The sequence below is a fragment of the Puma concolor genome, chromosome C1 (assembly GCF_028749965.1).
Source record: "Puma concolor isolate L17-30 chromosome C1, mPumCon1.1.hap2, whole genome shotgun sequence".
NCBI lineage: Eukaryota > Metazoa > Chordata > Mammalia > Carnivora > Felidae > Puma > Puma concolor.
Genome location: NC_141674.1, coordinates 72,459,273 through 72,479,218, shown reverse-complemented (window position 1 = coordinate 72,479,218; position 19,946 = coordinate 72,459,273). Strand labels below are relative to the sequence as shown.

Below are 19,946 nucleotides of genomic sequence, written 5' to 3'. Positions count from 1 at the left end.
AGATGACGGGGAAGATGACTGCATGGGGGGGGGGGGTGGAGAGAGGGGCTGGTGGGTTCAAGAAGTCCCTTGGTGCATATGCAAATACCCAGCATGCTTTAGACCAAATGCATCGACATAATAAAAAAATCCAAATCCTCTAATCCATTGATGCAGCACAGAAAGACCATGGATTACTTATTCACACTTGCCTATACAGAATGTGAGGACTCCTGGCTGTTTAGTTAATGCCTTTCCTCGACATTCACTTTGATTGTGAGTGCAATTATGACAGTTCTTTCGTGTCTGGAGGAATAGATGAGGTTATGGAGCCAGCATGGAGCTGTCCCTGTGGCCTTTTGCTTGCATGTCACATTACCACAGCCTTTAAAATCCTGGACAAGAAGACTGCGCGCAGCTAGTGGTAAGGATGAGCATTATTCTAGGAGGAACCGGAAGCCATTAAGGGACTGGCCTCCTACCGGAATCTGACCTGTGGCACAAACACAAGAGCATCAGATGGCAGTAACCAAGTTTTCCAGGTCGCTTCTCTCTGGGCTTTTTGCCTTTGCCACCGGGTCCAAGTAGTCACTGGGGCTGCCTTGGGTGACCCACCGGTGGGTCAGGCCCAGGCTAGGTCCTGTCAGCCTGAGGTTATCTTGTCATATCAAGGCTATTGTGTGGGGGAAGCAGACCACTTTTGTCTCCTGGAGGTATGGTGCACTTCACCATTTCCAGCTCATATCTGGTGATGTCAGTGCTACCTCACCCTGTGCAGGCTGGCAGCTCTTATTACTGTGCGGGTGGGGGATTTCCAAAGGTAACACCCATGGAAGGGACAGGCGTGTCCCCATCACCAGGACAGGTCTCCTGTAGGTCCCTACTGAGGGCTGCTTTTCCTCTTCTCAGCCACAAGTGCAAAAGTGAAGATGCAAAATGGCTTTTAGTGCTCAGGTCTTGTCTGAGGCTGTACATTTGCTGACTCTGATAGTATTCATAGGCTTTGAATACTTCGGTATTTTTCAACTTGGGACATAATTCCAAACAGACTCCTATTCATCCTTCAAAACTCTGTTCAGATACTGTGTCCTCTGTGAAGCTTTTTCTGACTACCCTCTGAACTCTCATACTCCTAAGTTTCTGGCACAGTTACAGTGCACTAGAATTACTTGTATATATTACTAACTCTGCTAGATGTGCTACCCTTGAGACCAGGGACCGTGTGTCATTATTTCCTTTTTGTTACCCATGTCTAGCTGACCCATAGCCAATCAAGTGCATGTTTTTGTTTTTGTTTTTAATTTTTTTTTAACGTTTATTTATTTTTGAGACAGAGAGAGACAGAGCATGAACGGGGGAGGGTCAGAGAGAGAGGGAGACACAGAATTCGAAACAGGCTCCAGGCTCTGAGCTGTCAGCACAGAGCCCGATGCGGGGCTCAAACCTGCGGACCACGAGATCATGACCTGAGCCGAAGTCGGTGGCTTAACCGACTGAGCTACCCAGGCGCCCCAGTGAATGTTAATAACTGAGTTATATTCCTGCCAAATATTTGTTTGTTGGTTTATTCATTCACATCTAAAAGTACTTTCTTCTCCTTTGGAAATGGTTATTGCTACATTATTTATAAAACTTACAGACATCAAAGAGGGCCAAGTATAAAATCATCAGTTAGGATGCTTTTAGCTGTAAGTAACATTTGGCTTAACAGAACCAGCTTAAACAGTAGGAGGTTTATCATCACACCAAGCAAGAGGTCTGCATTTCAGGTGAGCCCAGTTCTGGGTGATTCAGCAGCTTAGTGATCTCTTTAGAGACTCAGGGGCTTTTCACCTTTCTGCTTTGTCATCTTCAGTGTGTCAGTGATGCCTCCTCCCTGGGCTGGAGACAAGTTATGCCCAGGAAAGACGAAAGGCATTTCCTCTCCCAGTCTCTTTTTATTATCAAAGGCCCTTTTCTCAGAACCTTTCCCTACCCCCACAGGATTTCTCCTTGAGGATCACCAATTAGGACCTATCACTGATAAGGGAATGAGACTCAAGTTGGCTGAAGCCAGTTCTGATGCAATCCCTCAGGTTAGAATGGCAACAGGGGATTTCCTTTCCTGGTCAAATGAGAGAGAGAAAACTTGAAAATGAATTATGGCACACCAGGGGCTCCTGAGTGGCTCAGTCGGTTAAGCATCTGACTCTTTTTTTTTTTTTAATTTTTTTACATTTATTTATTTTTGAGAGACAGCACCAGCAGGGGAGAGGCAGAGAGAGACGGAGACACAGAATCCAAAGCAGGCTCCAGGCTCTGAGCTGTCAGCACAGAGCCAGACACGGGGCTTGAACCCACAAACCATGAGATCATGACCTGAGCCGAAGTCGGTTGCACAACCTACAGAGACAACCAGGCGCCCCCTAGCATCTGACTCTTGATTTCCACTCAGGTAATGATCTCACGGTTCTTGGGATCCAGCCCTGTGTCTGGCTCCACACTGTCAGCGTGGAGCCTGCTTGGGATTCTCTCTCTCCCTTTCTCTGCCCCTCCCTGCTTATGCTCGCTCTCTCTCTCTTTCTCTCTCTCTCAAAATAAATAAACTTAAATAAATAAATGAATAAATAGATTGTGGCATATCAATAATACAAGGAAAATCTATAAAGCAATTATAGCGATTTTGGGAGAACTGCATATATCAACATTAATTGACTTTCAAGGTATAGTAAATGTAAAGCTCTATATATAGTCTAATCTTTTTTGTTCATAATAATAATATTAATAAATGCAAGTTAGTCACACCCCCAAATCTGTGAATAATACACATTATGCACTTAAAAGTATGTGTGTATGCATGTGCGTGGGTGCACGTGCATGTGTGTAAAGGGGAATGTTTCCTAGGGACCTTCGTTTTTGACAGTCTGTATTTCTTTCAATGTTCTTGCATAAGTATGCCTTCCTTTTGTTAAGAAAAAAAACCCAGACATTAAAGAGAACACTGTAAATAGCTAAGTATCATTCTGAATGCAAGAAGTCAATTAAAGACATAGGCTCCTTTCCAAGAACAAACTAATTTGGAATATAGGAAGGACCTCTCTCAAGTTTTGCTCATGAGCCCAGAATTTAAACTCTCTCCATGAATGAGCAACGTTTTTTTTGTTTTTTGTTTGTTTTTTTTTAGCTAGTAAATATCCTTAACAGAAGATCCAAATTTTTACATGCTGAATCATTCTCTGTTTGCCGGAGAAGGGCGTCATCCTTGCAGCGGGATGCTGACGATCCTGACTCGCCTATAGAAAATCCATTGGCCCAAGTCTTCCCAGGAGCCACGTTGACACCAAAGAACCAGCCCCAACTTCCCTGTAACCCAAGTGCTTTCCTGTGTCCAAATGTCCCTGTCAGAGATAAGCCTGAAGAATAAATCCTCTGAGGTCCATCTTCCACTCTGCTACTGGCTAGCTAACTATAACTACTTAGACGTAAGTTCTCAGTCTCTCTGGAGTTTATTGAATGTCTCTGAAAAATGAGTTTTATGTGACAGCACTTGAAGGAAGGACTTTGAGTCATTAAAAAAAAAAAAAAATTCTAGAGCAAAATCCTGGCTATGGGTTGTGATTCCCCTTGGAAGGCTCTTTGGTCACTACAAAAATGGCTGGTTAAATTCAGCAGAGGTTCGGGATGCAGGGTATATCTCTGATCAACTCATCCGGTGTCGGTGGGAAAATGTGACATGATATTTTACGTGGAATGGGTATACTTCTACTCAAAAATACACAGACCGTTAACCGTAGAAGGAAGCTGGGAAGTGACGGCATGTTTATAGCCCCATGGCCATCTGAAATGAATGACGTGGCCTCTATTTTTCCTGTGCTTATAACACGGTTCCCGTGCTAAACATTACTTTTCTAAGCACTTGCAAGGAGTATTCTGGGTTGTGCCAGTAAAGAAAGAACCTGTGTTTTTTAAAGATCGTCTCTTCCCCGCCCTTCACCTCCCCCAACCGCACACGGACACATACGTGTCTCTTCTCCTCAGTCTGTGCTGGTGAACAGCAGAGCACACGCTCCGAGGAAGCTGTAACACTGCTCTCACCATGCAGAAGCTGCCATGTAGAGAATGTAGTCCACTGCTGCAGATCTACGAATTTTTCAAAAGAAGCCAGAAGTTCGGACCTCTTAAAAAAAACTTCTCAGCTTTCAAATATTGGCAACAAAGCTCAGTTTTTATAAACCTTGTGCCAGTTGAACAAAACGTTGTCTATTGGCCCAATCCCGCCCAAGCCACCAGCTTGGGAATTCTGCCCTGGGGCGATTTAGAACAAACTTGCTTTCTCTTCTCCACGAAGATCTGGAGATGTTAGAACACAGTTCTCATACTCCTTCCAATTTATTCTTAGTTGGTACTCATGCTTTGACCAAAACCCTTCAAGGAGCTTAAAATCTCATGGGAGCAGTTAAAGAACGAGTCACAATATAGTGGTGTCAGTGCTACAGTGAGGATTTGCACGAAGGGCCAGAAGAAGGAGTGCTCTTTGTCTCTCTCGGGGTGTGTGCAAGTGATGGATTGTGTCCTGCTGTATCCAGACAGATTTACAGAAAGCTTTTCTCTAAAGGTCTTATCAGGCTCTCTCTCCACTCCCCCACCCTGTAGCCATCTTGACTAAAGTAGATCCTGCCAGTTCCGGAAGGACCTTGCGGTCAGTGTACCAGGAGCGTTTCTGAGAAGCCCACAAATCTGATTGATGTCAAATAAATGCTGGAGCCCTTCCCCACTCATGCATAAGCACAACGACAGGCCTGGGAACGTCTTGGGTATAACTAGCAAAGCTTTTACCTTTTCTGACTCTGCTCAAATTCATTCCATTTTATTTATTTATTTTTTAATCTTTATTTATTTTTGAGAGAGAGACAGAGTGCGAGTGGGGGAGGAACAGAGAGAGAGGGAGACACAGAATCTGAAGCAGGCTCCAGGCTCCGAACTGTCAGCACAGAGCCTGACGCAGGGCTCGAACTCACGCACTGTGAGATCATGACCTGAGCTGAAGTCGGCTGCTTAACCAACTGAGCCACCCAGGCACCCCATTCATTCCATTTTAGAGAGTGGACATGAGCTTCTTGCCCCCAAAAGGTTCTACTACACAGGTACTATGATGGCTAATTTTCTGTGTCGTCTTGGCTAGGCTATGATGCCCATTTGTTTGGTCAAACACCAGTCTCAATGTTGCTGTAATGGTATTTTAAAGATGTGATTGACTTTGAATAAAGCAGATTACCCTTCATTATGTGGGTGGGCCTCATCTAATGAGTTGAAAGCCTTAAGACAAAACACTGAGATTTCCCAAAGAAGAAGGAATCTGGCCTCAAGACTGCACAATAGAAACCCTGCCGTGTTTCCAGCCTGCCTGGCCTGACCTATGGATTTAACTTTTACCTGAGTTTCCAGCCTGCTGGCTTCCCCTAAGGATTTTGGACTTGTCAGCCCCCATAATCGCATGAGCCAATTTCTTAAAATAAATCTCTCTTTCTCTTGATGTGTGTGTGTGTGCGTGCACACACATATACATGTATCCTATTGGTTCTGTTTCTCTGAGAACATTAATATGGATAACCTCTTCATGATACGTCTGAACCCAAAGTAAGAATATAAGCTGTTTCAAACACTAATGATCTGTAAGACTCTGAACCCAGGTAGTGTGGGTGTCTTTGACTTCTCTTAATGGCTGAGATGAGAAAGGTATCACTGGTTATTTCAGAAATTTCCAACTCAAGCACCAAGGCCTTTGAATAGTTTCTGACCTATGTATCTTTGAAAAAACTACTGAGATGACCACTCCTCCAAGAAACCTCTCTCATCCCAGCTTCAGAGAGTTGGTAGCTTTCCCCTCAACCATCCTCTGTGCCCTATTCTACTTCTTATAATGTATTTTGTGCTATATGGTATAGACTACTAGTTCTCCCCTCTGTAGTAATAGGATCTCTGATTTTTAGCTGGAGACGTGGCAACCCAGGATAGGAACTACACTTCCTAGCCTTCCTTGCAGCTAGGTGAGGTGAATTGGGGAACGGAGGCCACACATGGTGAACAAGATAGCAGAAGCTTTGGTCCCCGAAAACTTAGGGCATCACATCAGCCCTGTACAGCCTACCTGGATTTTTCACATGACAGAGGAATAAACCTTTGTGTTATTTAAGCCATTTTTTATTTAGCATTTTATTTGCAGCTGAACCTAACCTTAACTCATCTTTGCTTACATGTATGTCCCCAAAGTGAAGAAACCAGGCTTCTTCATCAACTAGTCCATAGCACTGTACATGGAATATAGTGGTGCCAGGTAAGTGTCTATTGACTGGATGTATGAATAGAAGGACGGATGAATGAGGAACAACCTAGGGGATAGCCCAAGGGGAGGTAGGAAGAAGACATTGTGCTAAGGGAGGGGTGCCTTCTACATAATGCAGTTTTAAGACAGCATTAATCTAAATTAATGAACATCTGCTTTATGCCAGGCACAGTATCAAGTGATGCTTTTGTAGTGGTGAAAAAGCCAAAAATCTCTCATCTCATAGAGGCTATTCTGGAAGGGGGAGACATAGTAAATAAATAATATCTGGTAGGCCTAAGGGCCGTGGTGAAAATAAAACTGCTTGATGTAATGAACTACTTTAGACTGGGTGGCAAGGGAAGGTCACTGAGAAGGTAACATTTATGCTGAGACCTGCATGACAAAAAGAAGTGTAGATTAAGGGACATTGAGGCAAGAGGGGCATTTGAGACAGAGGAACAGCTAGTGCAGAGGCCCTGAAGAGGCACTGATGTGGCTTAGTTCAAAGAGGAAAAGGCAAGTGGGATTGTGGCAAGGGCGAGTAGGAAGAAATAGGGAGGGTCTAGGGCCTGTGTACTTAGTAAGGAGGGAGTTGAGTGTTATTCCAAGAGTAATGGGCAGCCATAGAGCTTTTAAGCCAAGGGTTGACGTGTTCTGATTCACATTTTTGAAGAATCACTCTGGTTCCCATAAGGAAAATGAATCTTTGCAGGAAACCAATGATGTTTGGGTTATGTATGCTATCCAACAAACAACACCCAAAACTTAGGGCCTTAAAATAACCGGTTAGTCTGCTCACTATTTTATGGGTCAGGAAATCTGGGAAGGACTCAAACAGCTATTTTATCTCTGATTCACAAGACATCAGCAACTGGAGCTGGACGATCTACTTCCAAGGTGGTTTCTTCGTGCACATGAAGATTCTCCCTGACCTTTCTCTTTCTCCTCATGTCTTCTTATCCTCTAGGGCCTGTCAGTGTGGTATGGGCTTCTCACAGCCTGCTGGTCTCAGGGTCATTGTGCTTCTTTCATGGAAGCTCATTTCTAAGAGAAATGAAGTAAGAGCTTCTAGTCATCGCCACAGTTGGAACTAGCACCACAGTACATTGCTTCCTGGATATTCATTGGTTAAAGCAAAGAGCCCAACCAGATCCAAGAGGGTAGAATAAACCCCATCCATGCAGTAAGGTCACATTGCAGAAGCGACAAAGATTAATTATGTGGGGTGGAAGATATTACTGCAGCCACCTTTAGGGAATACAGTATGTCACAAGTGAAGCCACTTAAGTAATTCAGGGAAGAGATGATGATGCCTTAGCTTTGGATGTTTGCACTGGGCATGTGAAAGGGGTGGATTCCGAATATGTGAGCAGAATATCTGAGCGTCGTAAAGCACTAACAAATGCGTCTGGGTACTTGCTTAATTGAATTGCACTTTATAAGATTACGTGGATAAGCGTTGCCCACCACCAATAAAGCTAAGTTACAAATAAATTCGTTCTATCCATAGGACACATACATCATTGTCATGCTTCACAATGCGCCTTGTTTTGAAGAATGAGTTATTTAGGGCAGGGATTTAATGAGGCCCAGATATCGGGCTATGCAGGAAGATGAAAGCATGGACCTATAGGCTGAGATCCAGGGATTGCCACATCCTATAACCATGAGTACTTCAGAGACGAAGAAGGGTCAAATAACATTACGGTTTTCAAAGGCTTCCTGGAGATGAGTGCATTGTGCATTTGCCTACAGAAAGACCCAAGTAGCTTTCACTTCATACATTCAGTTTGCTTGAGGAGATGAAGTTTTTAAGGTACGGAAGTCAGTGCACCAAAGAGAGCATATGAAAAAGAATATTTATGGTGGAAAAAAAACAGCTGGAAGCTATGGTTCCATTTTAAAACAGGAGAGATCCATCCAGACACTTGCCCAGAATCACCTAGTTAATTAATGGCAGAGCTGGTGCTAAAAGACTCCCAGTTCCAGTCTGGGATTCTTTCCCCTGCATCACCTGCCACCCTGCTCAGAACACAGCTTTGTTGTGTCCTGTGGTCCTACTGGACCCCTGCTGTGGCTCCACTGACTTACAAATAGGATCCAGAGGGCAGGAGAAACGACAGTGTACGAAGCAAATCTAGTCTCTCTACTGGAAAAATAACTCTAAAATATACTTTGCTAATTTTGACTCTGTGGCATCTCTTTGTGGAGTGGATAACACATGTGTTTAAGTGAAAATCATCACAGTGAGACCACTTACGGTGCTAAATGTCCCATAGACTATTTCTTAAAATTCACTGAATTCCTGAGATTCTGAGGTCACCCTATGACTCTCAGTTCTTACATCTCTATTAAAAAAGAAAAAAAAAAAAAAAACAGCTCAAGACCACCAGGGTCTTTTGGATTGGAAAGTAAGAAGAACACAAATCTTTACTGTATGTGGAGGGGCACATGTATATTATGATGCATGTTTATATATGTAACTTCTATTTCATATGTGCAAATGCCTGGTGTTGGATTTTGTTTTCTCAGTACTTGAAGTAGGCAGAGCTCCACACTGCACGTAGATAAAGGTTCCATGTTCTAATTTGCATAATTTTATTCTCACCTACTTTGAATTTCTTTACTTTTTTTATAGCCAAATAAAATGGACATAATTTGTACCTATTTGTCTTCACTAATTGAGCACTAATTACCACTTTATGCATCACTCTTATTGTATTTACTACAATAAGGTTAAGGACCCAGAGATCCAGTATTTTCCCATGTCTGGTTTTGTTTCACATTTGAGCTTATTTGTATACCTATTACATCCTTACGCTCTTAAAGGATCTATAAAATATTGCTCCTTGATCTCTATGTAAGAAGCAATTTGCTGGGCTTTAGTGTTGGAGGAAAAGACCTCAGGATTGGTGCCTGGGAATGTGAAAATCTTTCCCGTGAATTTGGATGTCTGCTCAACAAGATTGCACCACAAAAACCTCACACTTTTATTGTTTCGCGTGTTACATTGCACTAAGTTTAACTGCATCGGAGAAGGCACAGGTGGTGTTTAAGTTCCCAAATACCTTAAAATTTCAATGCCGCGGGCAAGAAACAGACAACTGGGTAGGCACAAGTTGTAATATTTCAGGCAAGACATTGCCAAAATCAGAAGAGCCTTTGCCCATACATTTTACCGTCACATTTCTATGAACCTTTATGCATTTCAGTAAGGCTTTTAAATAGATTCTTAGGCAGTGCTTTCCTGTAGGTCTTCATTAAGGCATTGACATTAAACTGTTTTGAAAAATCACTTTTTACAGGATCCCAAGAGCTGTCCCCTTCTCTTTTAAAGCACTTTCTCGATACCTAAAAATTCAAGTACTTTCTTAACCAAGTGCAGACTGAAATATTTCACTATGGATTTGAACAGAAGCCAAGAGCGTCAATGAAAGGAAAACTTCTCTATAAAAGGTTTATTGTCAGTGCTTTCTAAAGAGGTAGATTCTTCTAAAACAGGCTACCAGCATTTTCACAAACATTGACGCAGCCTTCTCAACCTCTCCTAGACCTAAGATTGAGGTCCTTTTCTTTTAGGAATGCTCTGCATCTAGCCTTTGACCTTCTGGATAGCCAACTCTATCTAACTGCTCCCTCCTCCAGCAGCATAACGTATATTATAAAAAGGAAAGGGGGGATGGGGTAGCTCGGTCCTCACGCTATTGGAAAAGTACTTGAAATTCCTTGCATTCCTTTGCATTTAACAGCATGTTTACCTAATCATTGGCTTATTAGGATTAACACAAGTCATTGCTTCAAGCTCATTCAGTGAAAACAAACTGACTCCTATAGACTCCAAGACTTTTTTTCTGCTCCCAACTAAGGGTGGATCGATCTTTCGGTAGCTCTCCTATGCTTTCAGAACAATATTGGGAAAATATAAAGTTATAAACAAGTGACCTTCTATAACACATTATCCAACCAGACTTAATCTTGCCCATGAATTTAGATATGGGCAGCCTGGGTTATGGACTGTTTCATTCAAGTTCCTCTCTCTTCTTCCAAGGTGACAAGCATAATAACCTAGTAATTAAAAATGATAAACGACCCTACTATACCCACCTTACAATGATGGAGTGATGGAGACCCTTAGGCTTTGAATTCTTATGAAAATAAAGCATTATTATTTTTTTTTTAATTTTTTTAAAGTTTATTTATTTTTGAGAGAGAGAGACAGAGTATGAGCGGGAGAGGGACAGAAAGACAGAGAGGGATACACAGAATCAGAAGCAGGATCCAGGCTCTGAGCTGCCAGCACAGAGCCCAACGCGGGGCTCAAACCCAGGAACCATGAGATCATGACCTGAGCCCAAGTCCGATGCTTATCCAACTGAGCCACCCAGGCACCCCATAAAGCATTACTATTTAAATCACAAATTTAGCTTCAGATTCCTTGTGCTTCCTAGGATGCCTAAGTGTTCAACATGTTTTAAAAACAGATTACTTTACATGCAGAGATTTTTCTCAACTGAAGATAAAAGCAGACATTGTCTTACTTTTGTAGGTTAGTTCCCTGCCCTTATCCCAAGCTCCGAGAACAGTTCCTGGCACAAAGTAGACACTCAAGTAGTCCTGGTTGAATAACTGAAAGAATGCATAATACGCTAAGCTTTTGCCAATGACTTTGGATAGTCTCTGAAAATATCGAATGCCACACACTCAGATATTAGGTAAATATTTCTTTATTAAATGATTAATTCCATAAATAAATTCTTTTCACTGAATATAAAATTAAAATCATTTACAAATTATTCCAGTATTACATTTCCCTTCCCTCCCCAAAAGCTACATTTCGATAAATAAAAACATTCAGTCTTAAAACACCTGATTTCTGTTTGCAGTTTAGAGTGCAGATAGCTGCCTCTCACGGTCACTCACAGAGTGTCCCCTTCAGGAAGGGATGGCACCCCCTCCCATTTACTTCTTTCAAAAGATGAAGGCTTTAACTGATCAACTAATCTTTTTTTTTTTTTTAACAATTGTAGAACCAAAAGGAAAAAAAGCCTAGAGAAAAATATGCTTACCAAATAATTTACAAACAGAAAACAGAACGTCATCAACAGCACAAGCTCCAAAATGAAGCAGTAACGTGGGCTCCAATATTATGAAGCGAAGTATTCTCCCATCGTGGCTGCGTTAGTGTCCGTCCATCTGCACCAGCACACCTGGCAGTTTCAAAATACCTTAATACTACTCAAGAATGAGCAATGCATCCCTTCTACAATGAGTCCCTCACCCCCACCGCCCCCACCCATATCTCTGTGATTCTGGCACTCTTCTCCCCCCTCGTTTGTTCACCCTCGCGCTGGAAACCCAGGTGGCATTTAGTCCCTAAATTTGTGAATGTCATTGAACAGCCTGTAGAAGGGAAACACCGCCTCGTTGGCATGCGGGCAGTTGTAGTTGCACTTGCAGGACTGGATCATCATGACGTTCTTGGAAAACGTCTCCCCATCTTCGCAACGGAAGCGCATCTTCACAGTCCTGGTCTGCTGGGGCGTGCAGCAGCGGCCGTCCACGCACGAGCCGCAATACTTGGGCCGGTATTTCTTCACACTCGAACATCCAGCATAAGTAAACTTGACTGGTTCGGGGGATTTCTTGGTCTTGCTGCATTTCTTGCCCTTCTGTAAGAAAGAGGAAAGAAGGAGAGTTAGGAACAGTGTTTGTCTCGGAAGAGAGGTTCACATCTCGCCCAGCTGCCAGGCAACAGTCTCCAACAAGCACCAGCGGAACTTACTTTCAGGCTGCTGTACATCTGCTGTCCACAAGGCCGCACTTCACAAATCCGGGTTTCCTTCACCAGGCGGCATTCAAGGTTGTCATTGGTAACTCGTGTGGAGATACCAGTTCCACAGGTCTTGGAGCACTGGGACCATGAAGTTGTTTGAACGATACATTTCTGGCCATGTAAAGAAGGGTTGTATAGGATTCGAGGTTCCATTCCAAACGCTAGAGACAAACAAGAGGGAAAATTTCTCAGAGGCATAATGACACCAACAGACTCAAGGAGTCGTTTCTACAAAGCTTCAAACTAGGAATGTATTTCAGTACAAGGTCTTTCAGGCTCAGTCTCAACTTACCTGGGAGCCGCTTCAGGGAGCCGCCTTTTCCAACCGCAATTAATTCATTGTTCCTGGTTAACTCCACCTCCGAGGCATCAAATGCCAGCCCCTTGCCCAGGAGGCCATCCCGGTCGTCTGCGGGGTCCTTGGCACCATCCTCGTCACAGACCCACTCCTCACAGCACTGCCCGGTAACTTTGACTAGCCGGGGGTTGGGACAGCCCAAGTTGGGGAGAGAGAGTTCTTGGGGACACAGAGGAATGCAGCCCACAGCGCCGTCGATACATGTGCACTGATGTTTACAGTTGGGCTGGAAACTTTCCCCATTCTGGTAGATTCTGGAGTTATATTCACAGGGTCTGCCCTCTGATTGAGCTGCAAAGAGCACCGAAAGAGAAAGGGAAAAGAGGATAAAGTTAAGATTCCCAACCACGGCCTGAAACTCATACATATTTTCTGCTGTTAAATTCAATTTATGGTAAAGTTCCCTACAATTCCTCGGGGACTCCAGACCAGAACAATAAGTTAGTCAGGAATCACTTTTCCGTATGCGCTTTTCGTTGGGCCCAGACACACTGAATTGCATTCCAGACTGCTGAAATCATGTGCCTTTCTGCCAAGCTACCAACAACAAAGCATCACCATACATGGTCTCAAAATTACTAAACTTCTGGACTACGGGGACTATTATTTTTTTTAAAGGGGCCAAACCACAAGCATCTTACCTCTGCAGATCCCCTTCGGAGCGGTGGAACTGGCGCCGAAATTGCATTCCAGCCCCTTGGTGTGGTCGCAGGGCTGCATTTTGCTGCAGTCCTCGTTGAGCTGCTTGGCGCAGACCTTACAGCAGCCGCAGCCGTCCCGGACCAGCCCGACTCCCGGGGCGCACTTGGGCGCCTCCTGGGGGCAGTGGCAGGCGGCAGGGCAGGTGGAGAGCGCCTGGAGGGGGGTGGGGGGACAAGGCACGCGTGAGACTCGGCGCGGTTAGCAGACGAGCCCAGAGAAGGGAGGGTTCCTCCGACCCTGTCTGCAGGGGGTCTCTGATCCGTCCAACCCGGCCACCCTTGGCGGCTGCGGCTGCCAGCAGGGCCCCCGACGCGTCTCCAGGGGGGGGTTGAAGAAAGAGCTAACCCGAAACGCCCCCGAACTTTTTAGTTTAGTTTTCTCTGCGGGGAGCAATCTGGGGAAAGGGGAAGGGCCTGGAAGAGCGGATGGGGGCGCGGAGGCAAAAGAACTCACCAGCCTGGCCAAGTGGAGAAGGGTGACGGCGAAGGCGAGCGTCCTGGCGGTGCGGGAGCTCATTGTGGCGCGCAGGAGTCCGGACGAGCGCGGAAGCAAAGACGCCGATACACGGGTGCGCAGCAGTCGAGGTCTGGTGCGTAGATCCGGGAGACGGGACAGGCTCCGGTCCGTGCGGCGGGGTGGCGGGCCCGGTGGCAGGAGGGCGAGGGCTGGGGCGGCGAGCGGGCTGCAAGCGTCCTTCTCTTGAGGTCCTTCCCGAGGAGGCGCGAAGGGCGCGGGTGCTGCTCGGGGGCGCTCTCGCTCGCGGTCTGCCCAAGCGTCCAGAGCCCGCCTTTTATACGGGCCGGCCGCGGCGCCGCGTGTTGCAGTGACGTCGGCTCTGTCTGCGCGTTCCAGAATTCTCAAACATCTCAGGAATGCTGGTTGGCGCGGGCTGCTGCCAAGCGCCTCCCCTGGCTCCGTTGCACCTTTTTTTTTTTTTTTTTTTTTTTTTTTGTCCTGGACCCGTCTAGAAAACAATCTACCGTTTTTTCCACTTTAAATAATGACTTCGATTGGGAGGGCTCTTTCTGGCGTGATGGTGGTGATGGTGGTGGAAGGGGCAAGGGGGGGCGAGTTCAAAACTTTGCCTGGACTGGGAGGGTGGGAGGACCTGGGAGGGAGGAACAAAAGTGGTTTTGTTTGGTGATGCCGAGTTGACCGGGCAGCCTTGGAAGCCCTCACCCGGGAAGGCAGCGAGCTGTTTGCTTGTTTACAAAGAAGGTGAGAGTCAAGTTATCTATGGAGAGGCGAACGGGGAGGGGGAGTGTGTCTGTGAGCCAGGAGTCTATTTGTGGATTTCATAGAGGCATGCTCGAATCAAGTCCCAGCTTTGGTATGGTGTTTATTAGCCAAGTTAAGTGTATTGCAAATTAATACCCGCAGTGGCATTTATGAATGGGGGGGGGGGGGGAATCAGCTTCCCCCACCGTCTGGCAGATTCCCAGGCAGAGGTCTTCCCCCTTCCGCCCCCCCTCCCTTTTTTGGTATGTCGTACTTGTTTGTTTTTGGAGGTTCCCACTTTAGTTCCAGCCCACTGCCTGGGTTGGAAGTCCGAGAGGAAACAAACGCAGGGAGTTCTCCGGGAGGCTGACTTCTACTTCCTCACGGATGCGGGAGACAGGGTAAGCCCTTCCAGCCTCCCTCCCTCCCCGGTCGGGAGGCGTTGCTAACTAAGCAGCCAGCCAAAAGCAGAGGGGACCACCTTGCAGTAATTTGTCCTGAGATCATCACCTGTATATACTGCAATGCCAAGCCAGATTCCAGCACCATTGGGCCCAGTGGGTCTAAAGCTAAAAGTTTCGTGGGGTTTTTAACACTTTTCCTTGGGACCACTTAGAAGCCTCCCATTTCAAATGGATTGCAATGCTTTTCTAGCCAAGTACCGAGGAATACGAGATTTTCGGATATACTGTTCTGTAATAAAACTGTTAGCAGAATTTAAGATCCTGTTTTACCTGCAACACATGCCGTAGAAGACCCCCCACACTGTTTGCTTTAACACTATCAGTATCATTAGTGTTACTGATAAATTCTCCCTCAAAGTTTCAAAAACTACATTCTTGTGCAATTTTAATAAAAACACAAAGTAATTATGCCAGTCTTTTATATGTGCTCTAGAACTTTTCGTCCTTTCTAATGTGTTAGGGCTGTTCTTCACAATTTAGCAGTCTTGCTTAAGAAGTCCCTCAGTGCCAACTTTTCTGTGAATTACTCTGATAAGTACAATGAGAAGCTATTGTAATGAAAACATTATCCAATAAAGAGAACTGCGCAGGAAAGAGTTAAGTTTCATTCATTCAAAAGTGCCCTTTCATAAGTCTAAGAGGCTTTGGCTTGTGGGAGTAGGATCTCTAAGGCTTTGTTGGAGGGTTTGGGGTGCGTGGCTTACTTTTCAGGACTTGTCAGGTGTTGTGCAAATAAATAGGAAAATCTGGGCCCTACTTGGTACTCAAGACAGTCCATCCATTACCACTTAGAAAACGTTTTTTTTCCTGCCTTAAAGCTTCATTATCGTTTCCCTCTTAATGAAGTGACTGGGGATGGGGGTGAGTAGGCGCAGTACAGGGTGGGAGGAGGTCGTGGGGAGAGAATGGAGAGGAGTGTTCCTGGCTTCTGTTGTGGAGTCTTTTCTATTTGACTTCATGGTTGTAAGTATTTCCAGATGGTGAATCAGACACCAGACGTAACAATATTTCCATATTTGGGTATAGCAGTAGCCTGCGTTTTTAACATTTTTCTGCCTCTGTTATCCAACCACAAAGCATTCTTGACAGCTTCAAATGTTGTTAAATATAGACTTAACTTCTGTTCCCAGAGCAGGAAATTCTTTGGAATTCCTTGTTTTTCACGCAATCTGTCTATCATGATTTAAAATAAAATTACAATGGATGATCCAACTGGCCAGTGTATATACCTTGCTTGCTCCTTTATTGAGGGGGACGGGAGATATGCAAAGAGATTCAGTCTGCCGCACAGCTTTGAAACACAGGCCATTCCAGAGATTCCTTTAAAAATCAGATTAAAGTTTTCTAACAAGGGTGTGTGGGTTTGTGTCTGGGCTTCAGTTGGGGAATCTTGGAGGATGAGTTTGCCCTGGAGGAGAAACTTAGAGAACCTTACCATCAGCCGCCCATTTAAAGCTGCGAGTATGTTGGGGTGGGGGGGTGGGGGGGGAGCTGGAGCAAACCGGGCCAGGAGGTGGGGGAGAGGGAGAGACTGGAGCAACCTATGTGCACAGCCTTTCCATATACTGCGTCCTGGTGCGCCTGCTAGTAAACGACGGCATCGGACCAGAGGAACAGCAGCTCCTCACGTCTGGCTTCAGGACGGTCCAGAAACCCCAGACGTCCCGTCGCCTTCTCGCCTTCTTCGCTCAGGGCTGCAGATCAGTTCACGTTGACAGATTAGAGGAAAATGTGCAAATGTTTATGGGTAAGTGTCTTCGGATGCTAATTCTGCATGTTTCTTTTGCTCTTTTTCCTCACTCCCTCCCTGCATGCGCGCCCCATGATGGAATAACGGGCCGCCTTGTTTCCTTGTGCTGCAAGGCACAGAGAAGGAGCTGCTTGTTGCCTTCAGCAGCTCCCAGGTTTGAGCTGAGTGATGGGGACATCTCTCACTCGCTGCTGCCAGGGAATTTTAGGTCACCAAAAGAAGGGCTCACTGTCTGGCGGCAACTGAGAATAAGAATCACCCTAAAACTGACGACTCCGGTTTCCTAGCCCTAGACCAGTAGTTCTCAAACTTTGGCGTGTCTCAGAATCACCTGGTGGACTGATTAAAAGACTGATTGTTGGGCCCTACCCCAGAATTTCTTATTAGCTACATTTCTAACAAGTACGCAGGTGATGCTGCGGCTGGTGGTCCTGAGAACCACAGCCTTGGACGGTTAGGAGTGCATGTGCGTGCGTTTGCCCTCGTAGTCAGGTGCTCTCGCCCGCACACCCAGGCTCACAACTTACACCTGTTACAGCCACTTGACTGAACAGGACAATTTGTGGTGACGACGAAAGGCCGGCTTTAAGGTGGCGCCGCCGGGCCATCCCTTCCACCCCGCCGCGTTCCCCCACCCCCACCCTGGGGAGTGATGGCAGGGAGCGCCACAGGTGATCCGGCTGACCGCGGGAACTGGACTGGCGCGCGGGGAGGGCCTCGGCTGCCCCGGGGGACCGCTGCGGAGACCGGGTGCGGGGTCCACGCGGCTGGGGGACCCGGGCTGGGGCGGTCCGCGCACCAGGCCGCTCGCTGCCCGCCGCCCCCTGCCGGCTGCCCGGCCCGCGCGCCCTGAGTCGCCGCGGTGGGCAGGACTCGAGGTTTCCGGCGCGCGCCGCCGCAGGACGTTTCCAGCCCCGGCCCATATTTGGTGAAAGTCTTTCAGGACTCCGTCATCCAGCTCCGGGGGGCGGCGGCGGCACTAGGAGCGGGTCCGGCGACTGCGCGGCCGCCGCGCTGCTGCTGAGTGCCTGGGCCTCCGGCCGCGGGGCCTCAGGCGCGGCGGGCGCAGGATCGAGCGCGCGCGGGAGACCGCCGCGGCTCAGGCCCAGCCCCAGCCCGCACCCCGGCGAGGGCCGAGGCCCAGCCCGCGCTGCGTGGGAGGCTGGCGCAAAGGGCGCCGCGGCCGGATTATGTCACTTTTCCCGTCCACCCCACTGTTGACTCTTCCTCCCAGCGGGGCAGCGAGTTGCTGCGTTGTGCCAGACTTAGAGGGTACGCCCAGGCGCGGGGGTGTGGGCGTGTGTGTCAGAGGGTGGCGTTTGCTCAGGCTTCGAGCCCACCCGAGAGCAGAGACGTGGAATCGACTCTGGAGAGAAGTCCCAAAGGCCTGGGTCCTATTATCTCTAGAAAGGAGAGTAGCTAGAGCTCGCCTCTCGGTTTCTTTGGGTCTTCCACAGCCCATTCCTCTCTTCCTCGTCAGTAAATTCCTAGGCGGGGGGGGTTGGGGGTGGGGTGGGGGCGGATCCCTGGAGGGGAAGTCCTGGCTCTGCTGTCCACTAGCCTGCAGCCTTCGGTAAGCTGTCCATCCTTTCTAGACCTTGTACCCTTCGTCAGTATAAATTGGGAAAGGAAACCAGTAGGTGGTAGAACGGGAGCAACCCCTTTCAGAGCTAAATCTCTTGCCATTCTCTCCTAGTAATGGCAGAAGCAAACAGTACCACTCTAAGTCAGGCACCGTTCTGAATGACTCCTGTATGTTGACTCATTTAACTCACCAGTGCCCCATTGAAGCAGATCTTCTTGTTAACACCATTTTCTCTCTAAAGAAATGGAGGCACAGAAGGTAAGTGACTCACCAAGACACTCACCTGGGAGGTAGCAGAACTGGACCCAGGCGTCCTGGTTCCAACAAGCCTTGTACTTGAACATTGTGCATACTGCCTGTTCCCCATCACTTCCTTCAGGCATTCAGGCCTGTCCCCTTTCCTAGAACTTTACCTTTATTTAACTCTATCACAACTTACCCAGATATTCCAGGATAAATGCATCGGATAGAAAAATAGTTGATGAATTAACTGAAGCTATGGTAACCTCTGAGGAGGAGAGGGGAAGGGGGGTTGCATTTTAATGGGAAAAGCCTTAATGCACATACGTTCATGTAGTACGCTTTTAAGCACCTTGGCAGGCTGGTGGGAAAAACATCTAGGACCTTTGGGGTTCTGATATCTCACAAGCCACATTGATCAAGGAGTCTCAACATCTGGAACAAGGCTTTAGCTAGTAGAAATTGCATTTGTCACAGAGATAAAGTTTTCAAGGTCACTTACTTGATTGTTCATCAGTCTGAGTGTTCCTTATGGGCTGAATATGCTATGAACCTGTTTTTTGCATTATACATCATGAGTATATTTATCTATATATCTGAGGACAAATTGTTTATTCCCATTGAACCCTGGATTTATTCAGAGCTCATGATGTGTCATGGCACTGTGGTAGGAATTAGTGACAGCAAAAAGAACACTTTAACATTGATGTTCCCCTGGAGGATTCTGCAGTCTGTTGCTGAAGTAGGTACAAAGTAGTGTGTGGACACGTCTCTGCATGGGGAGTGAGGGTGGAAATACTTGGAGTCTGAAAGGATGAGCAAGAATCTGTATAAGTGCTGCCGAAGCGAGCACAAGATGAGCAAGAATCTGAAGGACATTTGAGACAGAGGGAACAGGGTCTTGACCATGCATGACGATGGTACACCTAGTGTGTCTGGACTACAGGATTCCTTTGGGGAACTGGCAGCAGGTCTGCTGGGACCTTCTACAAATGGCCTTACCTGTTATAACACTGGGACTCTGGCCATCAGGAGCCATGTGAGGCTTTGCCTTGGTTTCAGCATCTATAAAATAATGGGGTTGCCCTGGCTCAGGGTATGTGCACTAAAGGGCTCACAGGGATCAGCCAGGTAAAAAATGATGTTTCAGGGATTTGTGGTAGCTGATACTTGGCCTCAGCATCGAGGAACCATGGTGATAGTGGGGACCAACCTTGGGGGTGCTGAGAAGTTGATAGGTGAAAATGTAGGTCCAGTGTTTGCCCATTTTCTCATTTTTTAAAGGATACCAGGGATCTGGATTTTTCTGTAAAGTCCTTTAATTTTTTACATGTTGGCAATTAATTAAAACAGTTAATCTAAGTTAAAACTCCGTCTAAGTTAATCCTAGGCAAATCAAGGAAGGCAATGTTTGGGCCCTGCCAGTTGTGATCTCTAAGATGAATGACCCTAGAGCCTGTCCTGCTCCAGCATTCTGTTACCCCCAGCCATTCAAAAAAACATCAGATAATAG

General features: G+C 46.5%; 3 protein-coding genes across 7 annotated transcripts in view; 2 read left to right on the top strand and 1 right to left on the bottom strand.

Moving 5' to 3' along the window:
- The window catches only part of ZNHIT6 (zinc finger HIT-type containing 6), a 111,518-nt gene extending 102,572 nt beyond the window's left edge, over positions 1–8,946 (top strand). The window contains exon 10 of the mRNA XM_086717443.1: positions 3,143–8,946. Within this exon, the coding sequence (XP_086573569.1) occupies positions 3,143–3,159 (17 nt within the window). The 3' untranslated portion in view covers positions 3,160–8,946. The remainder of the gene's footprint in view (positions 1–3,142) is intronic.
- Positions 8,947–10,991: 2,045 nt separating this feature from the next.
- On the bottom strand, positions 10,992–13,957 carry CCN1 (cellular communication network factor 1). The gene is made up of 5 exons (XM_025935293.2): positions 13,630–13,957; positions 13,116–13,329; positions 12,409–12,765; positions 12,066–12,277; positions 10,992–11,952 (listed from the first exon to the last, which is right to left on the bottom strand). The coding sequence occupies exons 1-5, from the start codon at positions 13,690–13,692 to the stop codon at positions 11,650–11,652; spliced, it is 1,149 nt and encodes a 382-aa protein (XP_025791078.1). The 5' UTR covers positions 13,693–13,957; the 3' UTR covers positions 10,992–11,649.
- A 191-nt stretch (positions 13,958–14,148) lies between these two features.
- LOC112871726 (uncharacterized) overlaps positions 14,149–19,946 on the top strand; it is an 86,488-nt gene continuing 80,690 nt past the window's right edge. The window contains exons 1-2 of one of the 5 annotated variants that reach the window (XR_015254835.1): positions 14,149–16,319; positions 16,447–18,451. Coding sequence is in view for 2 of the 5 variants with exons in the window: in XM_086717441.1 (XP_086573567.1) it covers positions 16,058–16,319; positions 16,447–16,605 (421 nt within the window). In the remaining 3 variants the exon portion in view is untranslated. The remainder of the gene's footprint in view (positions 16,320–16,446; positions 18,452–19,946) is intronic. The other 4 variants (XR_015254833.1, XM_086717441.1, XR_015254834.1 and 1 more) reach the window with 4 other exon arrangements.